This window comes from Sorex araneus, chromosome 6, assembly GCF_027595985.1.
Source record: "Sorex araneus isolate mSorAra2 chromosome 6, mSorAra2.pri, whole genome shotgun sequence".
In the NCBI taxonomy this organism is placed as follows: domain Eukaryota; kingdom Metazoa; phylum Chordata; class Mammalia; order Eulipotyphla; family Soricidae; genus Sorex; species Sorex araneus.
In genome coordinates, this window is record NC_073307.1 from 105,326,263 (window position 1) to 105,347,845 (window position 21,583).

Here is a 21,583-nt window from a genome sequence, read left to right on the forward strand (position 1 = left end):
ATTTACTTTTTCAGTAATAACTCTGTTAATAATCAAGATACTGCACTGTGTTCTTGATTTATATTTTGCTGATCAATAATGGGATTTCATTACTTTTGAATTTATCTGTTGCATGTTTAAGGGGGAAAGCCTATTTAGATATTTGCCAATTTTTAATAAGATCATCTTTTTGCTTTTGTAGTAAATGAGTTTCTTATATGTTTCAGATATAAACCCCAAGTCAAATATGTTTTTCAAATTTTTCCTACTCTTCATGTTATCATTTTGCTTTAATGTTTCCTATGCTATGCAGATACATGATAGTTTGGTGTAGTCCCACTGGCTTAATTTTTGTTGTTGAAAGAGTTCTTTCAGTACCATATGTTTAAAAAATATAAATGGAACCTTTTCCCTATCTTTCTTCTTGGAATTCTACAATTTCTTGTCTTATTTTAAAATCTTATCTTTTTTTCTTTTTGCTTCTACTTTCTCTTCTACTTATACTTCACAGAATTTTCACTTATGATGTTCTAAATACATGAAAAAATGGGAACATGCATATGTTTGTATATAATAATGTATGTTTAACAAATTGCCATTGCTACAAATAAAATGTCTACACTCTTTGTGTCCAAAGAACATATATTTTCTATCAAAAAAATATATTAAGAAGACAGAAAGAGTACAGCAAGTAAAGTACTTGCCTTGCATACTGATGACCCAGTTTTGATCTCTATATTCCCATAGAGTTTCCTGGACCTCGCCAGGAGTAACCCCTGAGTATAGAGACAGGAGGAAGCCCTGAGCACCATGTGTGATCCCCAAACAAGCAAAATGATTATATTGTCATTATATGTTTACTAGGCTAATGGCATGTGAATGGAGATGAGACATTTTCTTTTTTTTTTATTTATTTTTTTTTATAATTTATTTATTTTTAATTAGAGAATCACCGTGAGGGTACAGTTACAGATTTATACACTTTTGTGCTTATACTTCCCTCATACAAAGTTCGGGAACCCATCCCTTCACCAGTGCCCATTCTCCACCACCCGTAAACCCAGCGTCCCTCCCACCCTCCCCACTCCCATCTCCCCCCCACCCCACCCTGCCACTGTGGCAGGGCATTCCCTTCTGTTCTCTCTCTCTAATTAGCTGTTGTGGTTTGCAATAAAGGTGTTGAGTGGCCGCTGTGCTCAGTCTCTAGCCCTCATTCAGCCCGGAACTCCCTTCCCCCACAGGGCCTTCAACTACAATGTAGTTGGTGATCGCTTCTCTGAGCTGCCCTTTCCCCGAACGTGAGGCCAGCCGCGAAGCCATGGGGTCAACCTCCTGGTACTTATTTCTACGGTTCTTGGGTATTGGTCTCCCACTCTGATATTCTATATACCATAGATGAGTGCAGTCTTTCTATGTCTGTCTCTCTCTTTCTGACTCATTTCACTCAGCATGAAACTTTTCATGCCCATCCACTTAACTACAAAATTCTTGACTTCCTTTTTTCTAACAGCTGCATAGTATTCCATTGTATAGATGTACCAAAGTTTCCTCAACCAGTCATCCGTTTTGGGGCATTCGGGTTTTTTCCAGATTCTGGCTATTGTAAACAGTGCTGCGATGAACAGACATGTGCAGATGTTGTTTCGATTGTACTTTTTTGCCTCTCTGGGATATATTCCCAGCAGTGGTATTGCTGGGTCAAATGGGAGCTCAACCTCTAGTTTTCTGAGAGTCGTCCATACTGTTTTCCAAAAGGGCTGAACTAGCCGGCATTCCCACCAGCAGTGTAGAAGGGTCCCTTTCTCCCCACATCCTCTCCAACAGCAGTTGCTTTTGTTCTTTTGGATGTGTGCCAGTCTCTGTGGTGTGAGGTGGTATCTCATGGTTGTTTTGATCTGCATCTCTCTGATGATTAGTGATGCAGAGCACTTTTTCATGTGCCTTTTGGCCATTCGTATTTCTTCCTTGGTAAAGTTTCTGTTCATTTCTTCGCCCCATTTTTTGATGGGGTTGGATGTTTTCTTCTTGTAGAGTTCAACCAGTGCTTTATATACCATTGATATCAACCCCTTATCTGATGGGTATTGTGTAAATATCCTTTCCCATTCTGTGGATAGTCTTTGTATTCTGGTCACTGTATCTCTTGCGGTGCAGAAGCTTTTTAGTTTAATGTAGTCCCATTTGTTGATCTCTGTTTTTACTAGATTGCTTAGTTCCGTGTCACCTTTGAAGATACCTTTATCTTCAATATCGTGGAGGGTTTCGCCGACCTTGTTTTCAATGTACCTTATGGTTTGTGGTCTAATGTTGAGGTCTTTAATCCATTTTGATCTGACTTTTGTGCATGGTGTCAGGTCAAGGTCTAAACCCATTTTTTTGCATGTGGTTGTCCAGTTGTGCCAGCACCATTTGTTAAAGAGGCTTTCCTTGCTCCACTTCACATCTCTTGCTCCCTTATCAAAGATTAGATGGTCATACATTTGGGGTTGTGTGTAGGGATATTCCACCCTGTTCCATTGGTCTACGGCTCTGCCTTTGTTCCAGTACCATGCTGTTTTAATTGTTACTGCTTTGTAGTAAAGTTTGAGGCTGGGGAGGGTGATGCCTCCCATCATCTTTTTCCCAAGAATTGTTTTAGCTATCCTTGGACGTTTGTTATTCCATATGAATTTTAGGATTGCTTGATCCATTTCTTTGAAGAATGTCATGGGTATACTTATAGGGATCACATTGAATCTGTATAATGCTTTAGGGAGTATTGCCATTTTGACAACATTGATTCTCCCTATCCATGAGCAGGGTATATGTTTCCATTTCCTCATGTCCTCTTTGATTTCATGGAGTAGCGTTTTGTAGTTTTCTTTGTAAAGGTCTTTTACTTCCTTGGTTAAGCTGATTCCAAGGTACTTGATTTTCTGGGGCACGATTGTGAATGGGATTGCTTTTTTCATGTCCCTTTCCTCTGCGTCATTGTTTGCATATAGGAAGGCCATGGATTTTTGGGTATTGATTTTGTAGCCTGCAACTTTATTGTATAAGTCTATTGTTTCTAAGAGTTTCTTAGTAGAGGTTTTAGGCTTCTCTAGATATAGTATCATGTCGTCTGCAAATAGTGAGAGTTTGATTTCTTCCCTTCCTATTTGGATGCCCTTAATCTCTTTTTCTTGTCTAATAGCTATCGCAAGTACTTCCAGTACTATATTGAAGAGGAGTGGTGAGAGTGGGCATCCTTGTCTTGTGCCCGATCTCAGAGGAAAGGCCCTTAGTTTTTCCCCGTTGAGGATTATGCTTGCCGTAGGCTTGTGATAGATGGCTTCGACTATCTTGAGGAAAGTTCCTCCAAACCCCATTTTGGTGAGGGTTTTCATCATGAAAGGATGTTGGATCTTGTCAAATGCTTTCTCTGCATCTATTGATATGATCATATGGTTTTTGTCTTTACTTTTGTTGATATGCTGGATTATGTTGATTGATTTCCGAATGTTAAACCATCCTTGCATCCCTGGGATGAATCCCACTTGGTCGTGATGTATGATCTTCTTGATGAGTTGTTGGATCCTATTTGCTAGTATTTTGTTGAAGATCTTCGCATCGGTGTTCATCAGGGAAATTGGTCTGTAATTTTCTTTCTTAGTGGTGTCTTTGTTTGCTTTTGGTATTAGGGAGATATGTGCTTCATAGAAACTGTTTGGGAGAGTTCCTGTTTTTTCAATTTCCTGGAAAAGTTTGAGGAAAACAGGCAATAGGTCTTCTTTAAATGTTTGGAAGAATTCGCCAGTGAAGCCATCTGGGCCTGGGCTTTTGTTTTTGGGGAGGTTTTTGATTACAGTTTCAATTTCCTTAACATTGATGGGTCTATTCAGGTATTCCAGGTCTTCTTTCTTCAGTGTTGGGAGATTGTAGGAATCAAGGAATCCATCCATTTCTTTTAGGTTCTCCTTTTTTGTGGCGTAAAGACCTTCAAAGTAGTCTCTAATGATCTTTTGAATCTCACTGGTTTCTGTTATGATGTCCCCCTTTTCATTTCTGATTCGATTTATTAGAGTTTTCTCTCTTTCTTTCTTTGTGAGTCTTGCTAGCGGTTTATCAATCTTATTTATTTTCTCAAAGAACCAACTCTTTGTTTCATTGATCTTTCGGATTGTTTTTTTGGTTTCGATGTCATTAATTTCTGCTCTAATTTTTATTATTTCTTTCCTTCGGTCTGGTTTGGAGTCCTTTTTCTGGTCCTTTTCTAAGGTCTTGAGTCGTGAAGTCAAGCTATCTATGTGGGTCCTTTCTTCCTTCCTGAGGAATGCTTGGAGAGCTATAAATTTTCCCCTTAACACGGCTTTAGCTGCATCCCATAGGTTTTGGTAGCTCGTGTCTTCATTCTCGTTAGTTTCTAAGCATCTTTTGATTTCTTCCTTGATTTCCTTCCTGACCCACTCATTGGCCAACATTGAATTGTTTAGTTTCCAGGTGTTTGATTTGATTTTCCGTGTTTGTGAGTGGTTAGCTTCTATCTTCAGCGCATCGTGGTCTGAAAAAATGGTTGATACAATTTCTATTTTTCCGATTCTATTGAGGTATGTTCTGGGGCCCAGTACATGGTCTATTTTAGAAAATGTTCCGTGTGCACTGGAAAAGAATGTGTATTCTTTCTTTTTGGGGTGTAAGGCCCTGTATAGGTCTATTAGGCCTCTCTCTTCTATTTCTTCTTTCAGAGTCAGTGTTTCCTTGTTGAGTTTTGTTCTTGTGGATCTATCTAGAGGCGATAAGGCCGTATTGAAGTCTCCGACTACAATTGTGCTGTTAGTGATGTCCTCTTTGAAGTCTGTTAGGAGTTGTTTTAAATATTTAGCCGGTCGTTCGTTAGGAGCATATACGTTTAAGAGTGTGATTTCTTCCTGTTGTACATATCCCTTGATAAACAGAAAATGACCTTTGCTGTCCCTTTTGATCTTTTTCATCCTAAAATCTATGTTGTCGGATACCAGGATGGCCACTCCAGCTTTTTTAAGGGGGTTGTTTGCTTGGAGGATTGTTTTCCATCCTTTGACTTTGAGTCTATGTTTACTCTGTTTGTTCAGGTGTGTTTCTTGCAGGCAACAGAATGTTGGGTTTAATTTCTGGATCCATTTAGCCACTCTGTGTCTCTTGATAGGTGCATTTAGGCCATTGACATTGAGAGAGATTATTGTGATGTGGTTTTGTGTCATCTTTCTGTGGGATTTGTTATTCTTATGGGGCTCCTCCTTGTCTTACAGTAGCCCCTTTAGACCTTCTTTCAAGATTGGTTTTGAGTCTATGAAGGACCTGAGCTGTTGTTTATCCGAGAAGTAGTGTATGGTTCCTTCGAGTTTGAGTGAGAGTTTAGCCGGATAAAGTATTCTTGGTGAGGCATTCATTTCGTTGAGTTTTTTCACTATGTCCCACCATTGTCTTCGGGCTCGGAGGGTTTCTTCTGACAGATCGGCCGTAAATCTGAGGGGTGCTCCTTTGTATGTGATTTCCTTCCTTGACCTTGCTGCTTGCAGAATTGTGTCTCTATCCATGGTATCCGTCATTCTGACTATGATATGCCTTGGGGTCTTTTTATTCGGGTCTCTTTTTGCTGGTACTCTTCGGACTCCTTGTATCTGGATGCCTGCCTTGTCCAGCTCTGGGAATGTCTTAGCAATGATATCTTTGACTGTGTTTTTTTCATTGGGGTTGCTTCCCTGCGGTTCTGGTACTCCAATGATTCTTATGTTGTTCCTCTTGAAGTCATCCCCCAGGGCTCTGATTCACTCTATAGCTATTTTGAGGTCTTTGGCCATGATTTGTTGTTGTCTATAAGCTTTCTGCAGGGAGATGAGACATTTTCATCTAGAAGTACAGATATTGTGTAAAAGTCTGATTTCCTTTCTTATTCAGAAAATAAAAGGTAAGTCTTTTAACTGCCATGGTAAAGGGAAGTGGTCTCATTGAACTGGTGAATCCAAGGTTGTTTATAAAGTATAAATTGACTTTTAAGATAAATTAAATATGGAAGGAAATCAGGTACCAATAGTCATTGACATATGATAAATACCACAAACAGTTCTGCATTGACTGATGTGGTCACTGAATGACTCAAGATGACCAGTTGGATGGGTAAATAGCTAATATAATAACTATAGTGTAATAATTAGTAACTAAATAAACGATGAATCAGATATTGTGATGTTATATAACAATAAATTGTGTCATATGAATTATAATATAATTATATTATATAAATATAAATATGACCTAATAAATAATAGAGCTATTTTATCTTGCTGTGATCTCTTGTCAAAGAAATTTGGGTCCACCAATGCATCCATTAATCAAACTTTAAATATACATTTAAGTCTATGTATGTTTTCTATATTATTGGTGATAGAAATTTATTTTTTCTTTTTATTCCTTCTTAAGTGACTCTACTTACCCACATTTTATTTTTCTTTATCAAGATTAAAAAATAAATTTTAGTTCACATCATTGCTTTATTTTACCCTACACTAATATTTACCCTTTATATTACATTAATTCATTAATATTTATCATATGCAAATTTGTAAAACATTGCTCACGCTATTAGTACATGTTAGAACCTGAACTTGATGCTATTAACAAATTAATCAGGCAGTCAGAGTGAAAATCCAGAACCTTACAAAGATATTGTAGAATTCCTGGTTCTACTATGATGTATAAACTACTGTAATGTTTGGATATGAAAAAAAAATGCTTTGAATATTTTTGAAACATTCAAAATATTTTTGAAATATCTTTAAAACATTTTTAAAACTAAAATGTATAAAACTAAAACTACATTTTCGCACAGCCGGGGCCGGTGCTCGGCTCCGGCCGGCCGGGTTTTCGGCCCGGGTGCCCATGCCTCTGCAGAGCCGGTGGATGTGGAACGAGCGGGAACCAGAGACAGCTTTAGGAATTGGGGTTCCAGCAAGTGCTTGCACCCATGTATGGAGACTGTGAACTAACTTTGGCTACATGCTGTTCCAGGAAGGGAAATGATTCATTTTCAAACTTAAATCTTCGCGGACTTAATTACTATAATACAGAAATTGTAAACCGCGCGGCCGCTACCACAGCCCTGCAACATTTTATCTTCATTCTCATCAGTGGAAAACTTATTATCAAATATTTCCCCGTTAATAGAGCTGTATTCTTAGGGGATAAATTCCAACAAAAATAGTGAGTCTGTTTTGAAACTCTAACAACAATAGTGAGTTATGTGTTGAAATCTGGAATGTAATCAAGGTAAAGAGAAAAGGAAGTGAAATTATCACTCATGTACGGGGTGGGTTGGGGGGTGAGGGGTGGGATGTATACTGTTTTTTTGTTTGTTTGTTTGTTTGTTTTGTTTTTGCTTTTGTTTTTGTTTTTATTGGTGGTGGAATATGGGACTAGTGAAGGGATGGGTGTTTGAGCATTGTGTAACTGAGATATAAGCCTGAGAACTTTGTAACTTTCCACTTGGTGATTCAATAAAATAAATTTAAAAAATAAATAAATAAAATAAAACTACATTTTCTAGTTTTCATTAAAGTTTCATAATAGTATAGAATAATTATAAAGAATTTTGATATCTTAATTTATTGAAATAAAAAATATATATAATATCCTACTCTGAGAATTTAATTTTTCACTGGATGACTGATTAGGCTTTCACTTAAAATTATAATGAAACCAAAAACCATATATCTAATTAATAAGGAATTTTTTTACACTTTCTTGGGAGCCCCTGGCTGCTAGTACAATCTAATAAATACTATTTTATAGTCTAATATACAATATTAATTTAAAGAACTAGTGTAACCAATCTAATATTCAGTTTTAATCTAATACGCACAATGAAGTTGCCCTGGCCATCAGACTCCAGGTTTGTATCACTGGGCCCTCTTTGGAAAGAGCAGATGAATGACTTTGTCCCGAATCTGTTTTGTCTTTACTCCATAGACAATAGGGTTGAGTGCAGGTGGAATAATTACATAAAGATTAGCAAACATGATGTGAAAAGTAAGGGGCACATTATGTCCAAAGCGATGTGCGAGGATAGAAAAGAATGCTGGTATATAGAACATGAGGATGACACAGACATGGGAGCCACAGGTGCCAAGGGCCTTCTGGCGGGCATCTTGGGAGGGTAAGTGAAAAACAGCACAGAGAATAAGAGTGTAGGAGAGAGCAATCAGGATCACATCTGTAATCACTGTCATAATAGGAACACAAAAACCATACCAGATATTAAGGGAGATATCAGCACAAGCAAGCCGGGCAACACCTATGTGCTCACAGTAGGTATGACGAATGGTATGAGTCCTGCAGAAGGGCAGGCGATTTACAAGGAAAACACAAGGAACAAAAACACAGAAACTTCTGAGAGAAATTCCCACAGCAATTTTGAAAATGGTCCTGGGAGTCAGAATTGTGGTATATCTCAAGGGCGAACAGATGGCCACATAACGGTCAAATGCCATAGCCAGCAGTATAGCTGAGTCCAAGACAAAGCTATAGTGCAAGAAGAATAACTGGGTAAGACAACCTGGGAAACTGATTGTCTGGGGACCAAGCCAGAAGATCGTAAGGGTTTTGGGAATACATGTGGTAGACAGTACGAGGTCAGTAACAGCCAACATAGAAAGGAAGAAAAACATGGGTGCATGAAGACTACGCTCTACTGCAATGAGGTAGAGAAGGATGCTATTGCCTACAATGGCCACAAGATAGATAAAGAGGAAAGGGATGCTGATCCAGATGTGGTAGTCCTCAAGTCCAGGGATTCCCGTAAGGGTGAAGGAATCTTTGTTGTAGTCACTCAGATTGTACATGATCATCAAGGGCTGGTGATTTGCTTCCGTATCCTGAAAATAAACTATGTAGAATGAACATGAGAGAGAGCATTGTTTAGTAATCCTCCCTAAGTCTCCTTTGTGCCAGGTTTCTTCTTTCCTATTGCCAAGAAAGAATCTTTATTAAAAGCAATACTCGTCAGGAACGATGTCATAGAACCAGTACTCTGGGTTAAACCCATTCATTTACTCCATTATCTTCTTCAAATTATTACATAAGATATTGTTTACTTATTTGTTTTCCCAGGATCAATGCAATTGATTACTATAACATATAAATATATATTACATCTATAAACACGTTTAATCATATACAGAAAGAAGCTAAGAACTTAAAGTAGAGAACAATTGAGAAAATTGCTAAAGGTTTCTATTATGCGTCAGACTTTTTATGTAGTATTATCTCATTTGAAACAACTCTAGATGTGAGCAGAGAGAAAGAAAGAAGTACATGTTTGAAAGAGAAGGCAGGCTTCTCCAGAGTGGAAATAGGCAAGCAAGAAATGTTGAGACAAGAAAGTGAAATACAGGGGGCCGAAGCAATAGCACAGCGGGGAGGACATTTGCCTTCCACACGACCAACCCAGGTTCAATCCCTGGCATCCCATATGGTCCCCTGAGCACCACCAGGAGTGATTCCTGAATGCAGAGCCAGGAGTAATCCCTGAGCATCTCCGGGTGTGATCCAAAAAGCAAAAAAAAAAAAAAAAAAAGTGAGATACATATTCAAGAGAGAATACTGGCTTGAAGAGCAAGCCAAGGGTTTGTGTTCTTGCAGTAGGTATGTAGAAGCGGGATTTCTGGGTCACGTATGTTTTAATTCCCTGAGAAGTTTCTGTACTATTTTCCTCGGGAGCTGAACTAATTTATATCCCAATCAATAGTGTTTGAGGATTCCTTTTTCTAAATAGCCTCTCCAGTACCTATTTCATCTCACAGTTACAGCATGAATATTTTATTATTGTTTTAATTCCCTGATGTTAATTCATAATTAACATTTTATGAACCTGTTTTCCATCTTTATGTATTGTTTGATGGAGTATCTATTTAGCTTTTCTCCAGCTTTTGATGGGATTGTTTTATTGGTGTTGAGTTCATGAATTATTTCCATAAGATATCAACCCCTTGACAGAAACATGGTGCACAATATTGGGAAGTGTTTTGCTGATAATTTCTTCAGTATGTTTTATAGTTTTGAGTATAACATCTAAGTCTCTAGTCCATTGTGAGTTAACTTTTATGTATGGTGTGAGGATGAAACCAGTCTTATTGTTTTGCATATTGCTGATTTTTCTATATACCATTTACTAAAGAGAACTTCCATTTTCCATTTCATGCTCTTGTTTCTTTTGGTGTTAATTTACTGCTTTTCTATTTGAGGGTTTATTTTTGTGCATCCACTTCTAAACCATTCCCTTAATTTAACCCAAGACCACACTGTTGTTTACTCTATCTTTATTATGTAGTTTAAAATCAGGAATATGTTATCCTCTATTCTTTTTTTCCTCAGAAATACTTTCGAAATCTATGAGGTCCTGTGTGGGGACAGTCTCATGGACAGTAAGTGTCATCCATTGAGACTAGCCAGTTACTGCAGGTGTAGTACTAGTGTGTGTTTCTCTGAGAGGGTGCAAATGAGGTGCAAATAGGTTTAGGTTGCAAATTGGATAGTTACCAAGAGGAAAATGACAGGAAAAATGGTCGTTTCATTTCTTTACTTTATAGGAATTATCTCTGCTTTATACTGATTTCATAACCAAGTTGGTTAGGTTTGATAAAGAGGGAATGAATTTTTTTTCTAAATTGAAACACTGTGGTTTACAAACTTGTTCATAACACAGTTGTTTTAGGTATTCAGTGCTCCAGCATCAATCTCAGCACAGGTGTGACCTTCCCTCTGTCATTGTTCCTAGCCACACCCAAGCCTACCCCCTTAGTAGGCACAAAAATCATTTTTGTCACTTATTTTTTATCACTTGTTACAATAAAATAAATAATTGAATTATAAAAAACAGTTCAATGAAAGAAAATTTGTAAAAATTGTTAAATCTAAAAAAATTAAAATACTTTGGATATTTGGAAAGGTAAGACAAAACTAGAGCAATTTTATGGCACTAAGAATCTGAAAGACATGATGGGTATTAGTATAAAAGTAAACTTCTGCCTAACATGGGAGAAAATAGAATACCTGAAACAAATTCATTACAAGCAAGAAATTTAAAAGTTATCTAAAGATTTATCCCAAGCAAAAGTCTTGTTCCCAAAGATTTTATTGTTCCACCAAGCATTTGGAGGTAACCTATTAGTTATTCTTCTCAAGCTCTTTCAAAAAATAATTTTTCAATGAAATGATTCCAAGCACTTTTATTAAGGCCAATAATAACCTGACACCAAAAGAAGAGGCATCACAAATAAATATACATAAGTATATATATATATATATATATATATATATACATCCTTGTGAACATAAAAGCAAAACTCCTCAAAAAATAGTAAATCAAACTCAAAAATACGTTAAAAGTTTCATCACACATCACAATCAAGAGGGATTTATTCTAAAGATGCGAAGCTAGTTTAATCTGACCACATATTAATGTAGTATGCCATATATAGAGAGAGAACACTTTGGCGAGATATTTTTCCTGAGATTTGTTATACTTGCAATAACTTCTTTAATATGTATTTTCTCTGCTAAAATCTATAGACTAAGATCACGCCAATTCTATTTATTCTTGAGGGTCTTTTGTTCAATAGTATTCTCAAAGTCTACACAATGGTACATATCATTAAATCATGTGACCCACATAACCAGGCAAGTATCACCAACGGGACACTCAGACACCCTGAGCACTCTTTGGTAAGCAAAAAAAAAAAAACTGCAGTAAATGTGTAGTATTATTACTAATAAGTCAATGCAAAAATAACATTGACATTGTCTCTGAAAATATCTGAAATTATAAAATAAATTGACATTATTGCAAACTTAAAGAAAATAAATCTCTGAAAACTGAAGCCAATAATATACTAAACCAAGAAAATGCTAAAGCTACTTTTACTGAAAACAAAAACATGAGCATTATTATATCCTTTTAAGTATTATTGCTAAGTAAGTTTTATACAGAGACATAAAATGTTTTGTGATTATGTTTATTCCTTTTCACTAGACTTAGGTGAAAATTTCTTCAGAAAGCTTTGTCTTAATTTAGAAGTATATGTCCCTTACACAAAGCCTTAGAATGACTTAGATTCTAAAGAAGCACTTACAGTAGTTTATAGCATTGGCCTATCTTCTATTTCTCTTGCATATAAGAACCTTTTTGTATTTGTAGCTTTATCTGCTGACTCTTGTTCAATTTCTGTACCTTTTAAATTTAATTGAATAAATATTCAAATCACTGTACACAACTTCCTTTTTGATGTGACACTACCTAATCAGCAAGATTTCTCCCATCCCACCTTTGATTTCCTTTCTATTTACTCTTGGCTCCGTTTAAGTGCTATTAAAGGAACAAATGGATAAAGTAATAAACAAATGAATGAATTAAAGCATATGTGCATTTACACAAAACCCCAAACAAATCCAATCCAAGGTAAACTCTGTATAAAGTCACATACTAGCTATTGCTTAAGAAGCTGGGAATCAACGTCATTATTTGTACTTGAATTTGGTCCATGCCTCTCTCTCATTTTTTCGTCTTACCAAACAAGTTATATGATCTCTTGAAAAGGCCTGTTTCTCGCAGAATTTTTATGGGGATTATAGGAGGAAATAGCCTTACCTCAGTGACTGGAAAAGTAGGTTAATCTTTCAATAAATAGCAACTATTATGTAATATCATTATTATTATTACTAACACATGCAAATACACTTGAATGACAGAAACTCACGCTTGACAGAAAAGTTTCAAATCACATGGAGACCACAGCCTCTGCTTCTAGCTCTCAGACCATTTGGTTTGGGCTATGTCCTCAGGAAAACCCCAGTCTTCCTTATTCTCATTTTCTGCCTTTTTCAAATCGACGTGGTGACCACTAAAACAGTGACCATCGGACACCTAGGTCTCTAGCTTCCATTTCACAGGGGAACCTGGACTGCTCCTCTTCTTGGGTTCTCTGCACAACCTTCAGTTTGACTCCCCAATATCTGGCCCTGAGCTCAGCCTTTGGCTTTCCAGCTACTCTCATCTTCCCCAAACACTACCACTCACCAAACCCAAACTTGTCATGACAGAGAATTCATGAGATCACTCCTCTTATTCCTCTACCTGGGCTTGAGAAAGGTCACTCAAATACACTGAATCCTGAGTCACCAATGACAAAGGCCTTATCTGTGGACTTCCAGACTATGCTGTGAACACAATGCCAGAGATATATTCCCTGAAATCCCAAGGTCTCAAAGGCTGAGACAGACAAGTCCCTAAAGGCACAATTCTCCTGAGGCAGGCAATATTCTGAGAAAGATTTTTCCAGAGTTTTCAAAATGATGAATGTGCTCTCCACTGTGGCAAAAGCCATCTGTTGGGAAATCTCTCTGTGTTAGTTGTTGCTAACTAACAACTAACAACTTTGTTAGCATGTATGAAAGACTTAAGTAGACTTAAGTATGTCTGTAAATTGTTTTTGTTTTTTTTTTTTTGCTTTTTGGGTCACACTCACAATGCACAGGGGTTACTCCTGGCTCTGCACTCAGGACCTGATGGCGCTCAGGGAACCATATAGGATGCTGGGAATCGAACTCGGGTTGGCTGCGTCCAAGGCAAACACCCTACCCATTGTGCTATCATTCCAGCCCTGTAAGTCTGTAAGTTGTTTTCTTAAAATGCAACATTTTAAGTATAATAATGAATTTAGTATAAGATGCAAAAGAATCTAAGAAAGATGTATGAATTTTTTATGTCTAATTAAAGCCTACATCACTCTCTGGTCACAGAATCTCCTGCCCCTGCACCAGGCTGTCTTCACTGGGCCCCCCTCCCAGAGGGGGGTGGGTTGAGTTTCCCTCCCCGCCCCAAGCGGAGCCCCAAAAACCTCTGTCCCTCTTGGAAAGCCTGGCAAACTACCCGTGACATATTTGATATGCCAAAAACAGTAACAATAACAGGCCTCATTCCCCTGACCCTGAAATAACCCCCAATACAGCAGCGTTGGGAAGGACGAGTTAGGAGAGGCCACTATGCTCCTCATGTTCCTGGAGCAAGCAGATGCCATTGGACTACACTAGCACATGACACGGACAAATGGAGACATTACTGGTACCTGCTCGAGCAAATTGATGAACAACGGGAAGACAGTGATACAGTGAATAAAAGCCTAAAAAAGGAATAACCTAGTTATCAAATATCATTCATATTGGTCAAACATTAAATTTTGATATAAATTCTTAATATACACACCCTTCAGAGTAGTACACTTAGACTTCAAAAAAATCCTCAAAATCAATTTTCTCCTTTAGTGAGCACACTAGTCCTGTGTCACTTTTGATTTGGGGTCCTTGTTGATCAATTTAATTAACTCATCTAAAGCCATAATAATGTTTCTCGTCATTTTTCTGAAAAGAGAACTTACAATAAAATAAATGCTTGCTGATATAACATACAAGCTGTAGAAACCTGAAGTCCCTGGTTTACTCTTCAATCTCTTACCACTTAACATCAAAATATTCAAAATTTCAGACTAATGTCTTTGAAATTCCAAACGCAGATTATTCTTGTCTAAGACCAATTGTTTTCTTTCTAGAACAGTCTCCTTTTTCTTTCCTTCTCTGACTCAACTTAAGGCTTATATCACCTCATTTGGAAAACTATTGAACATTTCTATGCTTATTGTTGTCTTAGCACTAATTATATCATTTTACATTATCTGTTTAGCTCTCTGTTTCTGTTTCCCAAGGGCAGATCTCTTGATAACAAAACTTTCTTAATATTTGCCATGGATTTACATTATTCTCAAAGCATTCATTAAATCTGTGCTCCCAATTACTAGTGACAGAAATATTGCTATCTCTTTTCACTACATTTATTTATATAGTATGTTATGTATTGAAGTTATTATTATAATCAGTTAAGTGGAAATTCTGTAATTCTCATGTATTTGTAAAAGGTATCACTGTATCACTGTCATCCCATTGTTCATCAATTTACTCGAACAGGAACCAGTAATGTCTCTATACACTCAGCCCTGAGATTATAGCAGCCACTCCTTACTTGTATTTCCCAATGATGGGGGTTCTTTCAGGGTCAGGGGAATGAGAATTATTGTTACTGTTTTTGGTATATAGAATACGCCACAGGTAGCTTGCCAGGCTCTGCCGTGCGGGCGGGGTACTCTCAGTAGCTTGCCGAGCTCTCCGAGAGATATGTATATATCTGTTACTGTATTGGGGATATGAATACGCCACAGGGAGCTTGCCAGGATCTCCCAAGTAGGCAATAGACTCTGGTTATTTTGTCAGGTTCTCCAAGAGGGAGAACTAGGCTATTAGATGTTGCGCAGCCACATTGTGGGAGCTTGGTTTTATAGTCTCTGGATGTTGTCTGTTGATGGGATTACACGGGCGCTAGGGGCAGTTTCTGGGTGTGACTGCCTAGCTATTGGAAAATGGGGGATCTGGGTGGAAGAGGCCCAGTCCTGAGCCAAGCAGCCTTGGAGATCTCAGTCCCGGGTCCCGCACACCTGGGTTCCTCCGCCGGCTCCCCCATGTGTGAGGCTTATCTGAATGTGTGGAGAGTGGCCCTGAGCATGGCCGTGGCTGGATTCTGGAGGTCCTCAACTGTCAAGGCTCTGCTCAGGAGATGGGGGGAGGGAAACGCAACCCTTTGAAAAAGGTATGAAATCCATATTTTATTTATTTAGTTATTTATTGCTTTTGGGGCCACACCCAGCAATGCACAGGGGTTACTCCTGGCTTTGCACTCAGGAATTACTCCTGACAGTGCTCAGGGGATCACATAGGATGCTGGGAATGGAATCCAAGTCGACCATGTGCAAGGCAAATGCCCTATCTGCTGTACTACTACTCCAGACCAGAAATCTATAATTTATATCATTTACAAATATACTCACTCTTCAGTTCTTGTCACACTGTCATACACTTGCTGGAGTACAAATAGAGAATTATGAAGATATTAAATTGTCAAATCTTAAGAGGAAACACTAATATTTTATGGTGATATTAAAAAATAAATTAAGGCAAAATGATAAAAGCATGCCTTGTTTTAACTTTTTTTACATTTTATTTATTTTTTTGTTTTGTTTTGGTTTTTTGGTTTTGGGAGCTCACACCTGGAGATGCACAGAGGTTACTCCTAGCTCAAGAACTCAGGAATTACTCCTGGCCATGCTCAGGGAACCATATTGGATGCTGGGAATCGAACCTGGGTCAGCTGCATGCAAGGCAAACGCCTTACCCGCTGTGCTATCACTCCAGCCCCTATGTTTTATTTTGATAGCTTTTTCCATTCTGAACCTCTTTCTCTATTCTGACTTTTCCCAAGAAAAATTTATATCCCATTACTGTATTTAAAGAAACTATTTTTTGTGATCTAAGAATATTTGCTGTTCCAGCCCGCCCCTAACCCCATAAAACACACCCTCAACCCGCCCCCAGCGCCATCTTGCTGCACTCAGCAGTAAAGAATCCTGGCCAGCAGGCACCGCAAGCTGGAGAATACTCCAGACCCCAGACCAGGCGAACAACACTGGGGTGCCGCAGATGGAGAACGTGTAGAGTCCCTGCTTTCTCCAGATGGAATCCGGCGACACTGAGTTTCTACTGACACTGAGTTTCTACTAACATGGCTCTGGTATGTGGGGACCTGGAATATTTCTCCACACCAGGTAACCATTTCTGATATACAAAAAACCGCTTAGGAACGGCTCCTCCGCCCCTGAGCGGCCATGATCCCAGAGGCACACAAGCCAATCTTGGGAACGCAGTGGCCGCTGGCAGATATACTCCTGTACTGTGAACTAAGCTACGGCTCCCTTCCGCCCCAGGAGAGGATGAATTTTTGTCCCTCGGATTTTTCCCCATTGCAGCAGCATGGTGACTGCTACCTTTCAGAGCCAATTGGACATAAAGGTAGGAGCTTGCAGTGATGGGGCACAAGGCAAATCTCACGATATGGGGGCAGAACCAGCCCTGCTTCCTGTCCAAATGAGACCCCGAGCAGCAGCCCATAAACAGCTCCTCCACTCCTAATAGCCATGATCTCAGAGGCACACAAACCAATCTCGGTACGCAGCTGCTGCTGGCAGAAATACCTCTGGACTTAATTACTAAAATACCAAAATTCCAAAACCACACAGCCGCTTTTGCTGCCATGCAACATCAGATGCTCTTCACTATCAGCAATAGAAAACAAGTGATCTAATGATGCCTTTTCGGCAGGTCTGATTGCTGGAGAGGAAATTCCAAATAATAATAGGGGGTTCTCTGTCAAAAGTTTAATATAATCAAAGTAAAGAGAGAGTAAAGTGAAAATCATCTGCCACACAGGGAGGGTATACACAGGAGGGGGGGAGTACTGGGGGTCTTGGTGGTGGAAGATGTGCACTGGTCAAGGGATGAGTGTTTGATCATTGTATGACTGAGACTTACCCCTGAAAGCTATGTAACTATTCTCACGGTGATTCAAAAAGAAAGAAGGAGAGAAAGAAAGAAAGAAAGAAAGAAAGAAAGAAAGAAAGAAAGAAAGAAAGAAAGAAAGAAAGAAAGAAAGAAAGAAAGAAAGAAAGAAAGAAAGAAAGAAAGAAGAAAGAAAGAAAGAAAGAAAGAAAGAAAGAAAGAAAGAAAGAAAGAAAGAAAGAAAGAAAGAAAGAAAGAAAGAAAGAAAGAAAGAAAGAAAGAAAGAAAGAAAGAAAGAAAGAAAGAAAGAAAGAAAGAAAGAAAGAAAGAAAGAAAGAAAGAAAGAAAGAAAGAGAAAGAGAGAAAGAAAGAAAGAAAGCGAGAAAGAGAGAGAGAGAAAGAAAGAAAGAAAGAAAGAAAGAAAGAAAGAAAGAAAGAAAGAAAGAAAGAAAGAAAGAAAGAAAGAAAGAAAGAAAGAGAGAGAGAGAGAGAAAGAAAGAGAGAGAGAGAGAGAGAGAGAGAGAGAGAGAGAAAGAAAGAAAGAAAGAAAGAAAGAAAGAAAGAAAGAAAGAAAGAAAGAAAGAAAGAAAGAAAGAAAGAAAGAAAGAAAGAAAGAGAAAGGAGTAACCCCTGTGCATCGCCGAGTGTGACCCAAAAAAAGCAAAAAAAAAAAAAAAAAACCAAAAAACTTCCCTTTTTGTCAATGGAAAAAAATAAAGAATATTTGTTGGAGGCTGGAGCGTTGGTACAGCAGGTAGGGCATTTGCCTTGCACGTGGCGGACCAGGGTTGGATACTCAGCATCCCATATGGTCCCCCATACACCGCTAGGGGTAATTCCTGAGTGCAAAGCCAGGAGTAATCCCTGTGTATCGCCAGACGTGACCCAAAAAGAAAAAAAAAAAAAGAAGTAGAAATAGAAGAATATTTATTGGTTTTCAGTTTTTATTTTGTTAATGTTTTAATTTTGTTTATTAAAAGTATTGAAGAATCTAATTGCTTACCTTCAAGTTAATTTTAACTTTTGGGAAATGCTTATCTATGTTTCTATATAGATTTTATTTATTCATATAAAATATTTTGGAAACAGCTATTATTTGAGGAGAACCAATAGTGTTAAATATAGTACAAATACCATGGTTCATATGTGGACTCTAGGATCGAAGGACATTTTAATGCTGTTACTTTGATATGTGTATGGCCTACAAGGTCAGAGGAAGAAAACACCAAAAAGCCAAAATTCGTTGATAAAATATAAAAAACAAGCCTGTGGTTTTTAAAAACATGTTTCACATGATGCGATTCTCCTGTCTTCAAAGCCCTTCCCTTGCATATTGTCTGAATGTGATGATTAAAATCAAGCAACTATATGTTTGGTATAGTATTATATTTCTTTGGAGGCAATACCTTAAAAGCATCAAAACTTCCTTCTGGCTACTGCTATTAAATTGTCCTTTTATGAGGGAAACCAGCCTCTGTAATACTATTATCCTCAGACAAGCTATATGGGGAGGAATTGAAACCTCTGTCAGCAATACCCATGTGACTACCTACGTAGACTCCCCCTCCCCAACTCCAGTCAAACCTTTAGGTAGTTATGATCCCAGTAACATCTTGATTCCAACCTAAAATGAAGATAGACCCCACACATATTAGTAGGTCACTCCAAACCGGAGACAGAGAACCATTTGTGATTTTACACTTATATTTTTACATTGATGAATTTGGAGACAGTTTGTTACATTGCGTGAATAACTGATAAGAAAAGAAAACAGGTTAACTTTTTTGTTAGTTTGTTTTTGTTTTAGGCAAGAGACTCTGTCACAGTCTCTTGCCCTGGGCCTGACTGTCTTCACCGCAGTCCCTCAGAGAGGATGGATTGAATTTCCCTCCTGGCCCCGAGCACAGCCCCAGCAGCTGAAGACTTCCAGAACCCAGCCACAGTCATGCTCGAGGCCCCTCTCCACACGTTCGGACGAGCCTCACGCATGAAGAAACTGGCAGAGGAACCCAGGTGTGTGGAACCCGGGGCTGAGATCTCCAAACCTACTCAGATCGGGACTGGGCCTCTTCCGCCCAGATCCCCCATTTTCCAATAGCTAGGCGGTCCCACCCACAAACTGCCCAGGCAAGGTGTAATCCCATGAACGGCCAACATCCAGAGACTATAAAACCAAGCCCCCGGAAGACATCTTATAACCTAGTCCTCCCCTTCGGAGAACCTGTTAAGCTTCTGAGAGTTTCCTGCCTGTATGGGAGAGCCTGGCAAGCTCCCCATGGTGTATTCATATGCCAAAACCAGTAACAATGATGTGGGTCTCATTACCCTGACCCTGAAAGAGCCTCCAATATGGCACCATTGGGAAGGACAAGTAAAGAGAGGCTTCTAAAATCTCCGGGCTAAAATGAATGGAGACATTGCTGAGACCACTCGAGAAAGTCGACAATCAACGGGATGAAAATGATGATGATGATGATTGTTTTGGGCATACACCCAGAGGTGCTCAAGACTTACTCATGGCTTTGAAGTAAGGGATCATTCTTGGCAGGGCACTAGGGATCATCTAGGATGCTGGGATGGAACTGGGATTGGACACAAGCAAGGCAAGTGTGCCCTTCTGTAGTATTTCTCCAGCCCTGAAAATCAGCTAACTTGACCTCATCCTATTTATTTGTTTTATATGGAATAATCTTAAATGAAGTTTGTGCTAAGTCTTTGAAGAAAGCCAGGGATTTTAATGAGTATTGCATTGAATCTGTGTAACTCTATAGGAAAGTCAAGAAAAAAATTCACCATTTATGGGGTTGAGGAATTGTATTTGATTGTAAATCATGTTTTTTATGCTCTTGCATAGTGAAATAATTCTATTTTATGCTGGGTTGTTGAATTATGTGTGTTGATTTATGTGTAGAAATTAATAATAGACTACACTAAGTAGTCTCTTGTTTAGTGGTGGAATTTATCCCACCATTGGGATAAACTGAGAGTACTGTGTGAGTAATTCAAGCTACAAGGTTTCTTGTGAAAATGCCCACCCTTGGTAGGTTGTATATTTTCCAGTGAAACACAACATTGTGGGTATAAGAAGTTAGTGAAATGTAAGTCCTACTCAGAGTGCAAATAAAATGGGCAGCATAATTTAATGGTAAATTTATGAATAAATATATGCTGTAGCATAATAATTATATTGACATTGTGGATTTCAACATATTATTACATAGTGATATTGAGTTACTATACTTTTATGCCATAGAAGAAAAGTTATTCTTTCAATAAACCTGCTTATAAATCCAACAGATTTCGAACTAAACAAAAAATTGCAAAGGATGCAATGCAAAAATGTAACTTAGCTTTTAAGTTTGGAGTATGAGTATGTCTTTTAACTAATTTTTGATTGATTAATGTTTTCTTGTTTTTTGGTTTGGAGTCACAACCTGAAGTGCTAGGGGCTTTGGGAAAGGTTCAAAGTGCTTTGCAGTAGCTTCCAGTGGTTTCCAGACCCAGAGATCTTTGCAATTACCCTTTTTATCCAATTGTCATCTATCATTTTACTCAGATTTTTATATTGATTCCTATTACAACAGAATGAACTTATGTTGTTTCTTTAATTATTATTTGTCATTCCCAAGCAGATAAGTATCACAGAAGCATAGAAGTTCTTATTTATATAGTAATATTTATATCCCTAATGATTATACCTGTGTTGTTGGGTTTTTTTGGTGTGTTTTTTTTTTTTAGGGGCAGGGGGTATTGAATCACCTTGAGATACACAGTTACAAAACTGTTCCTCACTGGGTTTCAGTCATAGAATGATCCAATACCTATCCCTTCACCAAAGTACATCTGCCACCACCAATGTCCCCAGTTTTCCTCCTGTCACCCTCCTCCTTGTTTGGGGAATATAAAACTTATCAATAAATAATTTTCACTCACATCAATAGATAGGCATAAAAAAGATTTATTGAAAGCACTCTGGTCATAGTGTACAGTATTTTATCATTTCTAATATTAGAAATATGGATGCATCATACATGAATGTGGTACTTTAAAATAATGTTGACCCTCCTTCTCTCCTCTCCTCCCAGCAAAAATGTGTTCTACTGTTGGTCTGTGCTGCAAGCAAGAAAAAAGTTTTTATAAGCACTCAGGTCAGGGGGCTTAAATTCTAATTTTGGTG

At 38.2% G+C, this 21,583-nt stretch overlaps 1 protein-coding gene across 1 annotated transcript; it reads right to left on the reverse strand.

The window, feature by feature from the left end:
- Positions 1–7,874: 7,874 nt before the first annotated feature.
- On the reverse strand, positions 7,875–8,822 carry LOC101550384 (olfactory receptor 52H1-like). The gene has a single exon (XM_004621247.1). It carries the CDS (start codon positions 8,820–8,822, stop codon positions 7,875–7,877), a length of 948 nt encoding a protein of 315 aa, XP_004621304.1.
- Between the last annotated feature and the right edge of the window lie 12,761 nt (positions 8,823–21,583).